The sequence below is a fragment of the Oncorhynchus clarkii genome, chromosome 27 (assembly GCF_045791955.1).
Source record: "Oncorhynchus clarkii lewisi isolate Uvic-CL-2024 chromosome 27, UVic_Ocla_1.0, whole genome shotgun sequence".
Lineage (NCBI taxonomy): Eukaryota > Metazoa > Chordata > Actinopteri > Salmoniformes > Salmonidae > Oncorhynchus > Oncorhynchus clarkii.
The window spans coordinates 44,727,026-44,744,797 of NC_092173.1; the positions used below are offsets into that span (position 1 = coordinate 44,727,026).

The 17,772-nt window shown below is 33.7% G+C and overlaps 1 protein-coding gene across 1 annotated transcript in view; it reads right to left on the reverse strand.

Annotated features, from left to right (window-relative positions):
* LOC139386089 (component of oligomeric golgi complex 6) overlaps nt 1–17,772 on the reverse strand; it is a 153,676-nt gene that overhangs the window by 62,071 nt on the left and 73,833 nt on the right. The window contains exons 14-15 of the mRNA XM_071131510.1: nt 16,670–16,837; nt 5,164–5,271 (exon numbers count right to left, since the gene is read on the reverse strand). Coding sequence (XP_070987611.1) covers nt 5,164–5,271; nt 16,670–16,837 — 276 coding nt within the window. The remainder of the gene's footprint in view (nt 1–5,163; nt 5,272–16,669; nt 16,838–17,772) is intronic.

The following is a 17,772-nucleotide window of genomic DNA, read 5'->3' on the forward strand; positions in this document are numbered from 1 at the left end:
ACTACTGCTATATTACTGTTATATATTACTGTTACTAAATTACTGTTATATATTACTGCTGCTATATTACTGTTATATATTACTACTGCTATATTACTGTTATATATTACTGTTATATATTACTGTTATATATTACTACTGCTATATTACTGTTATATATTACTGTTATATATTACTACTGCTATATTACTGTTATATATTACTGTTATATATTACTACTGTTATATATTACTGTTATATATTACTGTTATATATTACTGTTATATATTACTGCTGCTATATTACTGTTATATAATACTGTTATATATTACTGTTATATATTACTACTGCTATATTACTGTTATATATTACTGTTATATATTACTACTGTTATATATTATTACTGTTATATATTACTACTGCTATATTACTGTTATATATTACTGTTATATATTACTACTGCTATATTACTGTTATATATTCCTGTTATATATTACTACTGCTATATTACTGTTATATATTACTACTGCTATATTACTACTGTTATATATTACTACTGCTATATTACTGTTATATGTTACTGTTATATATTACTGCTGCTTTATTACTGTTATATATTACTGTTATATTACTACTGCTATATTACTGTTATATATTACTGTTATATATTACTACTGCTTTATTACTGTTATATATTACTGTTATATATTACTACTGCTATATTACTGTTATATATTACTGTTATATATTACTACTGCTATATTACTGTTATATATTACTGTTATATATTACTGCTGCTATATTACTGTTATATATTACTGTTATATATTACTACTGCTATATTACTGTTATATATTACTGTTATATATTACTGCTGCTATATTACTACTGTTATATATTACTACTGCTATATTACTGTTATATATTACTACTGCTATATTACTGTTATATATTATTGTTATATATTACTGCTGCTATATTACTACTGTTATATATTACTACTGCTATATTACTGTTATATTATACTACTGCTATATTACTACTGCTATATTAATACTGCTATATTACTACTGCTATATTACTACTGTTATATATTACTACTGCTATATTACTACTATTATATATTACTGCTGCTATTTTACTACTGTTATATATTACTGTTATATATTACTGTTGTTATATTACTGTTATATATTACTGTTATATATTACTGCTGCTATATTACTACTTCTATATTACTGTTATATATTACTGTTATATATTACTGTTGTTATATATTACTGTTATATATTACTACTGTTATATATTACTGTTATATATTACTACTGTTATATATTACTACTTCTATATTACTGTTATATATTACTGTTATATATTACTGCTGCTATATTACTACTTCTATATTACTGTTATATATTACTGTTATATATTACTACTGCTATATTACTGTTATATATTACTACTGCTATATTACTGTTATATATTACTGCTGCTATATTACTGTTATATATTACTACTGCTATATTACTGTTATATATTACTGCTGCTTTATTACTGTTATATATTACTGTTATATATTACTACTGCTATATTACTGTTATATATTCCTGTTATATATTACTACTGCTATATTACTGTTATATATTACTACTGCTATATTACTACTGTTATATATTACTACTGCTATATTACTGTTATATGTTACTGTTATATATTACTGCTGCTTTATTACTGTTATATATTACTGTTATATTACTACTGCTATATTACTGTTATATATTACTGTTATATATTACTGTTATATATTACTACTGCTTTATTACTGTTATATATTACTGTTATATATTACTACTGCTATATTACTGTTATATATTACTGTTATATATTACTACTGCTATATTACTGTTATATATTATTGTTATATATTACTGCTGCTATATTACTACTGTTATATATTACTACTGCTATATTACTGTTATATTATACTACTGCTATATTACTACTGCTATATTAATACTGCTATATTACTACTGCTATATTACTACTGTTATATATTACTACTGCTATATTACTACTATTATATATTACTGCTGCTATTTTACTACTGTTATATATTACTGTTATATATTACTGTTGTTATATTACTGTTATATATTACTGTTATATATTACTGCTGCTATATTACTACTTCTATATTACTGTTATATATTACTGTTATATATTACTGTTGTTATATATTACTGTTATATATTACTACTGTTATATATTACTGTTATATATTACTACTGTTATATATTACTACTTCTATATTACTGTTATATATTACTGTTATATATTACTGCTGCTATATTACTACTTCTATATTACTGTTATATATTACTGTTATATATTACTACTGCTATATTACTGTTATATATTACTACTGCTATATTACTGTTATATATTACTGCTGCTATATTACTGTTATATATTACTACTGCTATATTACTGTTATATATTACTGCTGCTTTATTACTGTTATATATTACTGTTATATATTACTGCTGCTAAAATACTGTTACTTATTACTGTTATATATTACTGTTATATATTACTACTGTTATATATTACTGTTATATATTACTGCTGCTATAATACTGTTATATATTACTGCTGCTATATTACTGTTATATATTACTGCTGCTATATTACTGTTGTATATTACTGCTGCTATAATACTGTTATATATTACTGCTGCTATATTACTACTGTTATATATTACTGCTGCTATATTACTACTGTCATATATTACTGCTGCTATATTACTACTGTTATATATTACTGCTGCTATATTACTGTTATATAATACTGTTATATAATACTGTTATATATTACTGCTGCTATATTACTGTTATATATTACTGTTATATAATACTGTTATATAACTGTTATATATTACTGCTGCTATTTTACTGTTATATAGTACTGCTGCTATAATACTTATATATATTACTGCTGCTATAATACTGTTATATAGTACTGCTGCTATATTACTGTTATATATTACTGTTATATATTACTGCTGCTATATTACAGTTAAATATTACTGTTATATATTACTGTTATATATTACTGCTGCTATATTACTGCTGCTATATTACTGTTATATATTACTGTTATATAATACTGCTGCTATAATACTGTTAAATAATACTGTTATATATTATTGCTGGATATTACTGCTGCTATAATACTGTTATATATTACTGTTATATATTACTGTTATATATTACTGTTATATATTACTGCTGCTATATTACTGCTGCAATATTACTGTTATATAATACTGCTGCTATATTACTGTTATGTATTACTGCTGCTATTTTACTGTTATATATTACTGCTGCTATTTTACTGTTATATATTACTGTTATATATTACTGTTATATATTACTGTTATATATTACTGCTGCTCTATTACTGCTGCTATAATACTGTTACATATTACTGCTGCTTTATTACTGCTGCTATAATACTGTTACTATATTACTACTGTTATATAATACAGTTATATATTACTGTTATATAATACTGCTGCTATATTACTGTAATATATTACTACTGTTATATATTACTGCTGCTATATTACTGTTATATAATACTGCTGCTATATTACTGTTATATATTACTGCTTCTATATTACTGTTATATATTACTGTTACATATTACTGCTGCTTTATTACTGCTGCTATAATACTGTTACTATATTACTACTGTTATATAATACAGTTATATATTACTGTTATATAATACTGCTGCTATATTACTGTAATATATTACTACTGTTATATATTACTGCTGCTATATTACTGTTATATATTACTGCTGCTATATTACTGTTATATAGTACTGCTGCTATATTACTGTTATATATTACTGTTATATATTACTGTTATATAGTACCGCTGCTATATTACTGTTATATATTACTGTTATATATTACTGTTATATAGTACTGCTGCTATATTACTGTTATATATTACTGTTATATATTACTGTTATATAGTACTGCTGCTATATTACTGTTATATATTACTGTTATATATTACCGTTATATATTACTGCTGCTATATTACTGTTATATAGTACTGCTGCTATATTACTGCTGCTATATTACTGTTATATATTAATGTTATATATTACTGTTATATATTACTACTGCTATATTACTGTTATATATTAATGTTATATATTACTGTTGCTATATTACTGTTGCTATATTAATGTTATATATTACTGTTATATATTACTGTTATATATTCATGTTATATATTACTGTTATATATTACTGTTATATATTACTGTTACTATATTACTGCTGCCATATTACTGTTATATATTAATGCTGCTATATTACTGTTATATATTACTGCTGCTATATTACTGTTGTTATAATACTGTTATATATTAATGCTGCTATAATACTGTTATATATTACTGCTGCTATATTACTGCTGCTATAATACTGTTATATAATACTGTTATATATTACTGCTGCTATATTACTGTTATATATTACTGCTGCTATATTACTGTTATATATTACTGTTATATATTACTGCTGCTATATTACTGTTATATATTACTGTTATATATTACTGCTGCTATATTACTGTTATTTATTACTGCTGCTATATTACTGTTATATATTACTGTTATATATTACTGCTGCTATATTACTGTTATATATTACTGTTATATATTACTGTTATATATTACTGCTGCTATATTACTGTTATATATTACTGTTATATATTACTGCTGCTATATTACTGCTGCTATATTACTGTTATATATTACTGTTATATATTACTGCTGCTATATTACCGTTGTATATTACTGCTGCTATATTACTGTTATATATTAATGTTATATATTACCGTTATATATTACTGCTGCTATATTACTGTTATATATTAATGTTATATATTACCGTTGTATATTACTGCTGCTATGTTACTGTTATATATTACTGGACTATATTACTGTTATATATTACTGCTGCTATATTACTGCTATATAATACTGTTGCTATATCACTGTTATATATAACTGCTGCTATGTTACTGGTATGTATTACTGTGTGTGTGGTATGTGGTGTGGATTGTGGTGTGGTGTGTAAAGGAGTGAGTGAGCGAGTCTAACCTGTTCTGGGCTGTGCTGCTGTACACAGCTGTAGATGTAACTCAGTCCAGCACGGGTCAGAACGAACGAAGCCTGTTCATTGATCAGCGTGTCCAGGTGAGCTTCAATCTGGAGAGGAGGAGCAAGAGATGAGAAAACAGAAGAGAGGAGGAGGAGAGGATGGGAGAGAAGGAAGAGAGGAGTAGCGGATGGTAGGATGGGAGAGGAGGATGGGAGAGCAGAGGAGGATGGGTGATAAGGAGAGGAGAGAAGGAGAGGAGAGAAGGATGAGAGGACAGTAGGATGGGAGAGGAGAGGAGGATGGGAGACAAGGAGAGGAGAGAAGGAGATAAGGAGAGGAGAGAAGGATGAGAGGACAGTAGGATGGGAGATAAGGAGAGGAGAGGATGAGAGGACAGTAGGATGGGAGAGGAGAGGAGGATGGGAGACAAGGAGAGGAGAGAAGGAGATAAGGAGAGGAGAGAAGGATGAGAGGACAGTAGGATGGGAGATAAGGAGAGGAGAGGATGAGAGGACAGTAGGATGGGAGAGGAGAGGATGATGGGAGAGGAGAGGACAGTAGGATGGGAGAGGAGGATGGGAGAGAAGAGGATGATAGGAGATACGGAGAGGAGAAAAGGATGGGAGAAAGGAGAAGAAAGGATGAGAGGACAGTAGGATGGGAGATAAGGAGACGAAAGGATGAGAGGACAGTAGGATGGGAGAGGAGAGGATGATGGGAGATAAGGAGAGGAGAGGACAGAAGTAGGGAAACAGAGAGTCAGACAGGCTGGCTACTAACACAATACATACTGTTTCTAGTACAATGTCTATCTCAGTCACTATTGTAGATGAATGGCACTCGTGGTTAATTGAACAGCATTATAAAGTACTTATAATGAGGGATAGAGTGGGACTCTGGGTGCTCCAACATCAACAGCAGACACACATCATCTGAAACACAGTATAATATTCTCTATATTCTCATTATACCTCTGGAAGACTGAGTGCATCCCAAATGGCACCCTATTCCCTATGTAGTGCACTACTTTAGACCAGAGCCATATTCCCTACGTAGTGCACTACTTTAGACCAGAGCCCTATTCCCTATATAGTGCACTACTTTAGACCAGCACCCTATTCCCTATGTAGTGCACTACTTTAGACCAGCACCCTATTCCCTATATAGTGCACTACTTTAGACCAGAGGCCTATTCCCTTTGTAGTGCACTACTTTAGACCAGAGCCCTATTCCCTATATAGTGCACTACTTTAGACCAGAGCCCTATGTAGTGCACTACTTTAGACCAGAGCCCTGTGTAGTGCACTACTTTAGACCAGAGCCCTATATAGTGCACTAATTTAGACCAGAGCCCTATGTAGTGCACTACTTTAGACCAGAGCCCAATGTAGTGCACTACTTTAGACCAGAGCCCTATGTAGTGCACTACTTTAGACCAGGGGGCATATGCACACAGCATAAAAGCATTTATTAACTGGGTGGGGTCGAGCCCTGAATGCTGATTGGCTGACAGCCGTGGTATATCAGACTGTATACCACGGGTATGACAGAACATGTATTTTTACTGCTCTGATTACATTGGTAACCAGTTTATAACAGCAATAAGGCATCTCAGGGGTTTGTGGTATATGGCCAATATACCACGGCTAAGGGCTGTGTCCAGGCTGTACTCCACGTTGCGTCGTGTGTAAGAACAGCCCTTAGCAGTGGTATATTGGTCATATATCACACCTCCTCAGGCCTTAATGTTTAATTATACTCCTGACACACATCCAACTCTCACTACAGCATGATTGTCCTTTGTCTGACAGAGACAATATGAAATCCTATCTACTCAAATGAGAAGTATGGAACACGACACAATAGAACACTTTTCAAATGGGCTCGAATTCACAGCTATCATGAGAATGGACTGACCTGGGCTGTAGTCTGACCTGGGCTGTAGTCTGACCTGGGCTGTGGTCTGACCTGGGCTGTGGTCTGACCTGGGCTGTAGTCTGACCTGGCCTGTGGTCTGACCTGGGCTGTGGTCTGACCTGGGCTGTAGTCTGACCTGGGCTGTGGTCTGACCTGGGCTGTGGTCTGACCTGGGCTGTAGTCTGACCTGGGCTGTGGTCTGACCTGGGCTGTGGTCTGACCTGGGCTGTAGTCTGACCTGGGCTATGGTCTGACCTGGGCTGTGGTCTGACCTGGGCTGTAGTCTGACCTGGGCTGTAGTCTGACCTGGGCTGTGGTCTGACCTGGGCTGTGGTCTGACCTGGGCTGTGGTCTGACCTGGGCTGTGGTCTGACCTGGGCTGTGGTCTGACCTGGGCTGTAGTCTGACCTGGGCTGTAGTCTGACCTAGGCTGTGGTCTGACCTGGGCTGTGGTCTGACCTGGGCTGTGGTCTGACCTGGGCTGTAGTCTGACCTGGGCTGTGGTCTGACCTGGGCTGTAGTCTGACCTGGGCTGTGGTCTGACCTGGGCTGTGGTCTGACCTGGGCTGTGGTCTGACCTGGGCTGTGGTCTGACCTGGGCTGTAGTCTGACCTGGGCTGTAGTCTGACCTGGGCTGTAGTCTGACCTGGGCTGTGGTCTGACCTGGGCTGTGGTCTGACCTGGGCTGTGGTCTGACCTGGGCTGTGGTCTGACCTGGGCTGTGGTCTGACCTGGGCTGTAGTCTGACCTGGGCTGTAGTCTGACCTGGGCTGTAGTCTGACCTGGGCTGTGGTCTATTTCAAACAGTATCATGTCTAGAGTCACCGTGTTCACCCCCGTACATTGATTTACAACAACGACTTGAATTAGTGGTGCTTACGTAATGTATTTAATGTTACTATGGCTACTGTTGTTGGAACAGAATACATCATGTATTTAATGTTACTATGGCTACTGTTCTAGAACAGAATACATCATGTATTTAATGTTACTATGGCTACTGTTCTGGAACAGAATACATCATGTATTTAATGTTACTATGGCTACTGTTCTGGAACAGAATACATCATGTATTTAATGTTACTATGGCTACTGTTCTGGAACAGAATACATCATGTATTTAATGTTACTATGGCTACTGTTCTAGAACAGAATACATCATGTATTTAATGTTACTATGGCTACTGTTCTAGAACAGAATACATCATGTATTTAATGTTACTATGGCTACTGTTCTAGAACAGAATACATCATGTATTTAATGTTACTATGGCTACTGTTCTAGAACAGAATACATCATGTATTTAATGTTACTATGGCTACTGTTCTGGAACAGAATACATCATGTATTTAATGTTACTATGGCTACTGTTCTAGAACAGAATACATCATGTATTTAATGTTACTATGGCTACTGTTCTGGAACAGAATACATCATGTATTTAATGTTACTATGGCTACTGTTCTAGAACAGAATACATCATGTATTTAATGTTACTATGGCTACTGTTCTGGAACAGAATACATAATGTATTTAATGTTACTATGGCTACTGTTCTAGAACAGAATACATCATGTATTTAATGTTACTATGGCTACTGTTCTGGAACAGAATACATCATGTATTTAATGTTACTATGGCTACTGTTCTGGAACAGAATACATCATGTATTTAATGTTACTATGGCTACTGTTCTAGAACAGAATACATCATGTATTTAATGTTACTATGGCTACTGTTGTTGGAACAGAATACATCATGTATTTAATGTTACTATGGCTACTGTTCTAGAACAGAATACATCATGTATTTAATGTTACTATGGCTACTGTTGTTGGAACAGAATACATCATGTATTTAATGTTACTATGGCTACTGTTCTGGAACAGAATACATCATGTATTTAATGTTACTATGGCTACTGTTCTAGAACAGAATACATCATGTATTTAATGTTACTATGGCTACTGTTCTAGAACAGAATACATCATGTATTTAATGTTACTATGGCTACTGTTCTGGAACAGAATACATCATGTATTTAATGTTACTATGGCTACTGTTCTAGAACAGAATACATCATGTATTTAATGTTACTATGGCTACTGTTCTAGAACAGAATACATCATGTATTTAATGTTACTATGGCTACTGTTCTGGAACAGAATACATCATGTATTTAATGTTACTATGGCTACTGTTCTAGAACAGAATACATCATGTATTTAATGTTACTATGGCTACTGTTCTGGAACAGAATACATAATGTATTTAATGTTACTATGGCTACTGTTCTAGAACAGAATACATCATGTATTTAATGTTACTATGGCTACTGTTCTGGAACAGAATACATCATGTATTTAATGTTACTATGGCTACTGTTCTGGAACAGAATACATCATGTATTTAATGTTACTATGGCTACTGTTCTAGAACAGAATACATCATGTATTTAATGTTACTATGGCTACTGTTGTTGGAACAGAATACATCATGTATTTAATGTTACTATGGCTACTGTTCTAGAACAGAATACATCATGTATTTAATGTTACTATGGCTACTGTTCTAGAACAGAATACATCATGTATTTAATGTTACTATGGCTACTGTTCTGGAACAGAATACATCATGTATTTAATGTTACTATGGCTACTGTTGTTGGAACAGAATACATCATGTATTTAATGTTACTATGGCTACTGTTGTTGGAACAGAACACATCATGTATTTAATGTTACTATGGCTACTGTTCTGGAACAGAATACATCATGTATTTAATGTTACTATGGCTACTGTTCTAGAACAGAATACATCATGTATTTAATGTTACTATGGCTACTGTTCTGGAACAGAATACATCATGTATTTAATGTTACTATGGCTACTGTTCTGGAACAGAATACATCATGTATTTAATGTTACTATGGCTACTGTTCTAGAACAGAATACATCATGTATTTAATGTTACTATGGCTACTGTTCTGGAACAGAATACATCATGTATTTAATGTTACTATGGCTACTGTTCTAGAACAGAATACATCATGTATTTAATGTTACTATGGCTACTGTTCTAGAACAGAATACATCATGTATTTAATGTTACTATGGCTACTGTTCTAGAACAGAATACATCATGTATTTAATGTTACTATGGCTACTGTTGTTGGAACAGAATACATCATGTATTTAATGTTACTATGGCTACTGTTCTGGAACAGAATACATCATGTATTTAATGTTACTATGGCTACTGTTCTGGAACAGAATACATCATGTATTTAATGTTACTATGGCTACTGTTGTTGGAACAGAATACATCATGTATTTAATGTTACTATGGCTACTGTTGTTGGAACAGAATACATCATGTATTTAATGTTACTATGGCTACTGTTCTGGAACAGAATACATCATGTATTTAATGTTACTATGGCTACTGTTCTGGAACAGAATACATCATGTATTTAATGTTACTATTGCTACTGTTCTAGAACAGAATACATCATGTATTTAATGTTACTATGGCTACTGTTCTGGAACAGAATACATCATGTATTTAATGTTACTATGGCTACTGTTCTAGAACAGAATACATCATGTATTTAATGTTACTATGGCTACTGTTCTGGAACAGAATACATCATGTATTTAATGTTACTATGGCTACTGTTCTGGAACAGAATACATCATGTATTTAATGTTACTATGGCTACTGTTCTAGAACAGAATACATCATGTATTTAATGTTACTATGGCTACTGTTCTAGAACAGAATACATCATGTATTTAATGTTACTATGGCTACTGTTCTGGAACAGAATACATCATGTATTTAATGTTACTATGGCTACTGTTCTGGAACAGAATACATCATGTATTTAATGTTACTATGGCTACTGTTCTGGAACAGAATACATCATGTATTTAATGTTACTATGGCTACTGTTCTAGAACAGAATACATCATGTATTTAATGTTACTATGGCTACTGTTCTAGAACAGAATACATCATGTATTTAATGTTACTATGGCTACTGTTCTGGAACAGAATACATCATGTATTTAATGTTACTATGGCTACTGTTCTAGAACAGAATACATCGTGTATTTAATGTTACTATGGCTACTGTTGTTGGAACAGAATACATCATGTATTTAATGTTACTATGGCTACTGTTATTGGAACAGAATACATCATGTATTTAATGTTACTATGGCTACTGTTCTGGAACAGAATACATCATGTATTTAATGTTACTATGGCTACTGTTCTGGAACAGAATACATCATGTATTTAATGTTACTATGGCTACTGTTCTAGAACAGAATACATCATGTATTTAATGTTACTATGGCTACTGTTCTAGAACAGAATACATCATGTATTTAATGTTACTATGGCTACTGTTCTGGAACAGAATACATCATGTATTTAATGTTACTATGGCTACTGTTCTAGAACAGAATACATCATGTATTTAATGTTACTATGGCTACTGTTCTGGAACAGAATACATCATGTATTTAATGTTACTATGGCTACTGTTCTAGAACAGAATACATCATGTATTTAATGTTACTATGGCTACTGTTCTGGAACAGAATACATCATGTATTTAATGTTACTATGGCTACTGTTGTTGGAACAGAATACATCATGTATTTAATGTTACTATGGCTACTGTTCTGGAACAGAATACATCATGTATTTAATGTTACTATGGCTACTGTTCTAGAACAGAATACATCATGTATTTAATGTTACTATGGCTACTGTTCTGGAACAGAATACATCATGTATTTAATGTTACTATGGCTACTGTTCTAGAACAGAATACATCATGTATTTAATGTTACTATGGCTACTGTTCTGGAACAGAATACATCATGTATTTAATGTTACTATGGCTACTGTTCTGGAACAGAATACATCATGTATTTAATGTTACTATGGCTACTGTTCTGGAACAGAATACATCATGTATTTAATGTTACTATGGCTACTGTTCTAGAACAGAATACATCATGTATTTAATGTTACTATGGCTACTGTTCTAGAACAGAATACATCATGTATTTAATGTTACTATGGCTACTGTTCTGGAACAGAATACATCATGTATTTAATGTTACTATGGCTACTGTTGTTGGAACAGAATACATCATGTATTTAATGTTACTATGGCTACTGTTCTGGAACAGAATACATCATGTATTTAATGTTACTATGGCTACTGTTCTAGAACAGAATACATCATGTATTTAATGTTACTATGGCTACTGTTCTAGAACAGAATACATCATGTATTTAATGTTACTATGGCTACTGTTCTAGAACAGAATACATCATGTATTTAATGTTACTATGGCTACTGTTCTAGAACAGAATACATCATGTATTTAATGTTACTATGGCTACTGTTCTGGAACAGAATACATCATGTATTTAATGTTACTATGGCTACTGTTCTAGAACAGAATACATCATGTATTTAATGTTACTATGGCTACTGTTCTGGAACAGAATACATCATGTATTTAATGTTACTATGGCTACTGTTCTGGAACAGAATACATCATGTATTTAATGTTACTATGGCTACTGTTGTTGGAACAGAATACATCATGTATTTAATGTTACTATGGCTACTGTTCTGGAACAGAATACATCATGTATTTAATGTTACTATGGCTACTGTTCTAGAACAGAATACATCATGTATTTAATGTTACTATGGCTACTGTTCTAGAACAGAATACATCATGTATTTAATGTTACTATGGCTACTGTTGTTGGAACAGAATACATCATGTATTTAATGTTACTATGGCTACTGTTCTGGAACAGAATACATCATGTATTTAATGTTACTATGGCTACTGTTCTAGAACAGAATACATCATGTATTTAATGTTACTATGGCTACTGTTCTGGAACAGAATACATCATGTATTTAATGTTACTATGGCTACTGTTCTGGAACAGAATACATCATGTATTTAATGTTACTATGGCTACTGTTCTGGAACAGAATACATCATGTATTTAATGTTACTATGGCTACTGTTCTGGAACAGAATACATCATGTATTTAATGTTACTATGGCTACTGTTCTGGAACAGAATACATCATGTATTTAATGTTACTATGGCTACTGTTCTAGAACAGAATACATCATGTATTTAATGTTACTATGGCTACTGTTCTGGAACAGAATACATCATGTATTTAATGTTACTATGGCTACTGTTCTGGAACAGAATACATCATGTATTTAATGTTACTATGGCTACTGTTCTGGAACAGAATACATCATGTATTTAATGTTACTATGGCTACTGTTATTGGAACAGAATACATCATGTATTTAATGTTACTATGGCTACTGTTCTGGAACAGAATACATCATGTATTTAATGTTACTATGGCTACGGTTCTGGAACAGAATACATCATGTATTTAATGTTACTATGGCTACTGTTCTGGAACAGAATACATCATGTATTTAATGTTACTATGGCTACTGTTCTAGAACAGAATACATCATGTATTTAATGTTACTATGGCTACTGTTCTAGAACAGAATACATCATGTATTTAATGTTACTATGGCTACTGTTCTAGAACAGAATACATCATGTATTTAATGTTACTATGGCTACTGTTCTGGAACAGAATACATCATGTATTTAATGTTACTATGGCTACTGTTCTAGAACAGAATACATCATGTATTTAATGTTACTATGGCTACTGTTCTGGAACAGAATACATCATGTATTTAATGTTACTATGGCTACTGTTCTGGAACAGAATACATCATGTATTTAATGTTACTATGGCTACTGCTCTAGAACAGAATACATCATGTATTTAATGTTACTATGGCTACTGTTGTTGGAACAGAATACATAATGTATTTAATGTTACTATGGCTACTGTTGTTGGAACAGAATACATCATGTATTTAATGTTACTATGGCTACGGTTCTGGAACAGAATACATCATGTATTTAATGTTACTATGGCTACTGTTGTTGGAACAGAATACATCATGTATTTAATGTTACTATGGCTACTGTTCTGGAACAGAATACATCATGTATTTAATGTTACTATGGCTACTGTTCTGGAACAGAATACATCATGTATTTAATGTTACTATGGCTACTGTTCTAGAACAGAATACATCATGTATTTAATGTTACTATGGCTACTGTTCTGGAACAGAATACATCATGTATTTAATGTTACTATGGCTACTGTTCTGGAACAGAATACATCATGTATTTAATGTTACTATGGCTACTGTTCTAGAACAGAATACATCATGTATTTAATGTTACTATGGCTACTGTTCTAGAACAGAATACATCATGTATTTAATGTTACTATGGCTACTGTTCTAGAACAGAATACATCATGTATTTAATGTTACTATGGCTACTGTTCTAGAACAGAATACATCATGTATTTAATGTTACTATGGCTACTGTTCTAGAACAGAATACATCATGTATTTAATGTTACTATGGCTACTGTTCTGGAACAGAATACATCATGTATTTAATGTTACTATGGCTACTGTTCTGGAACAGAATACATCATGTATTTAATGTTACTATGGCTACTGTTCTAGAACAGAATACATAATGTATTTAATGTTACTATGGCTACTGTTCTAGAACAGAATACATCATGTATTTAATGTTACTATGGCTACTGTTCTAGAACAGAATACATCATGTATTTAATGTTACTATGGCTACTGTTCTGGAACAGAATACATCATGTATTTAATGTTACTATGGCTACTGTTCTGGAACAGAATACATCATGTATTTAATGTTACTATGGCTACTGTTCTGGAACAGAATACATCATGTATTTAATGTTACTATGGCTACTGTTCTGGAACAGAATACATCATGTATTTAATGTTACTATGGCTACTGTTGTTGGAACAGAATACATCATGTATTTAATGTTACTATGGCTACTGTTCTAGAACAGAATACATCATGTATTTAATGTTACTATGGCTACTGTTCTGGAACAGAATACATCATGTATTTAATGTTACTATGGCTACTGTTCTAGAACAGAATACATCATGTATTTAATGTTACTATGGCTACTGTTCTAGAACAGAATACATCATGTATTTAATGTTACTATGGCTACTGTTCTAGAACAGAATACATCATGTATTTAATGTTACTATGGCTACTGTTCTAGAACAGAATACATCATGTATTTAATGTTACTATGGCTACTGTTCTAGAACAGAATACATCATGTATTTAATGTTACTATGGCTACTGTTCTAGAACAGAATACATCATGTATTTAATGTTACTATGGCTACTGTTGTTGGAACAGAATACATCATGTATTTAATGTTACTATGGCTACTGTTCTGGAACAGAATACATCATGTATTTAATGTTACTATGGCTACGGTTCTGGAACAGAATACATCATGTATTTAATGTTACTATGGCTACTGTTCTGGAACAGAAAACATCATGTATTTAATGTTACTATGGCTACGGTTCTGGAACAGAAAACATCATGTATTTAATGTTACTATGGCTACGGTTCTGGAACAGAATACATCATGTATTTAATGTTACTATGGCTACTGTTCTGGAACAGAAAACATCATGTATTTAATGTTACTATGGCTACGGTTCTGGAACAGAAAACATCATGTATTTAATGTTACTATGGCTACGGTTCTGGAACAGAATACATCATGTATTTAATGTTACTATGGCTACGGTTCTGGAACAGAAAACATCATGTATTTAATGTTACTATGGCTACTGTTCTGGAACAGAATACATCATGTATTTAATGTTACTATGGCTACTGTTCTAGAACAGAATACATCATGTATTTAATGTTACTATGGCTACTGTTGTTGGAACAGAATACATCATGTATTTAATGTTACTATGGCTACTGTTCTAGAACAGAATACATCATGTATTTAATGTTACTATGGCTACTGTTCTGGAACAGAATACATCATGTATTTAATGTTACTATGGCTACTGTTCTGGAACAGAATACATCATGTATTTAATGTTACTATGGCTACTGTTCTAGAACAGAATACATCATGTATTTAATGTTACTATGGCTACTGTTCTGGAACAGAATACATCATGTATTTAATGTTACTATGGCTACTGTTCTAGAACAGAATACATCATGTATTTAATGTTACTATGGCTACTGTTCTGGAACAGAATACATCATGTATTTAATGTTACTATGGCTACTGTTGTTGGAACAGAACACGTAAAGACAGTTCAATCACTGGCTGGAGTAGTATTGACTAAATTAGGCCTAAACATCAAATATTATATATTCTGTAATGTCTATAATGTGACATCCACATGTTTCAGGCACGTCCAGGGACAGACAACTTTTCTACAACACTGATGGCCAGTTTCCCGGAGACAGATTGAGTTGTAGTCCTGAACTCTCCTTAGTCCAGCACGAGGCCTCATCTGTCTTTTTGAAACTGGTCATCAGTGCTCCAACAAAGGGTTGCCAGTTCAGTACCTGGAACTCCAGCATCTCCAGCCTCTTGTCTGTGAACTCAAACAGAGCCAGGGTGGTCTTCATCACATACAGAGAGTTCACCATGTACGTTGCCATGTCTGCGGTACCGAGGTTACTGGCTGAAACTGTACACAGCTGGAGCAGGGGGTCCAGGATACAAGACAATACCTAACAGAGAGACAGAGAGAGGACAGAGAGACAGAGAGAGGACATGTTACTGGCTGAAAACAGGGGGTCCAGGATACAAGACAACACCTAGCAGACAGACAGAGAGAGGACAGAGAGACAGAGAGAGGACAGGTTACTGGCTGAAAACAGGGGGTCCAGGATACAAGACAACACCTAACAGACAGACAGAGAGAGAGAGAGAAAGAGAGCGAGCGAGACAGAGAGCGAGCGAGCGAGACAGACAGACAGAGAGCGAGACAGAGACAGAGAGCGAGACAGACAGAGAGAGAGCGAGACAGACAGAGCGAGAGCGAGACAGACAGACAGAGAGCGAGACAGACAGACAGAGAGCGAGACAGACAGACAGAGAGAGCGAGACAGACAGACAGAGAGAGCGAGACAGACAGACAGAGAGAGCGAGACAGACAGAGAGAGCGAGACAGACAGACAGAGAGAGCGAGACAGACAGAGCGAGACAGACAGAGAGAGCGAGACAGACAGAGCGAGACAGACAGACAGACAGAGAGCGAGACAGAGGGCAGAGGACATTACCAGAGGGCAGAGGACATTAACCCGAGGGCAGAGGACATTAACCCGAGGGCAGAGGACATTAACCCGAGGGCAGAGGACATTAACCCGAGGGCAGAGGACATTAACCCGAGGGCAGAGGACATTAACCCGAGGGCAGAGGACATTAACCCGAGGGAAGAGGACATTAACCTGAGGGCAGAGGACATTAACCCGAGGGCAGAGGACATTAACCTGAGGGCAAAGGACATTAACCTGAGGGCAGAGGACATTACCAGAGGGCAGAGGACATTAACCAGAGGGCAGAGGACATTAACCAGAGGGCAGAGGACATTAACCTGAGGGCAGAGGACATTAACCAGAGGGCAGAGGACATTAACCTGAGGGCAAAGGATATTAACCTGAGG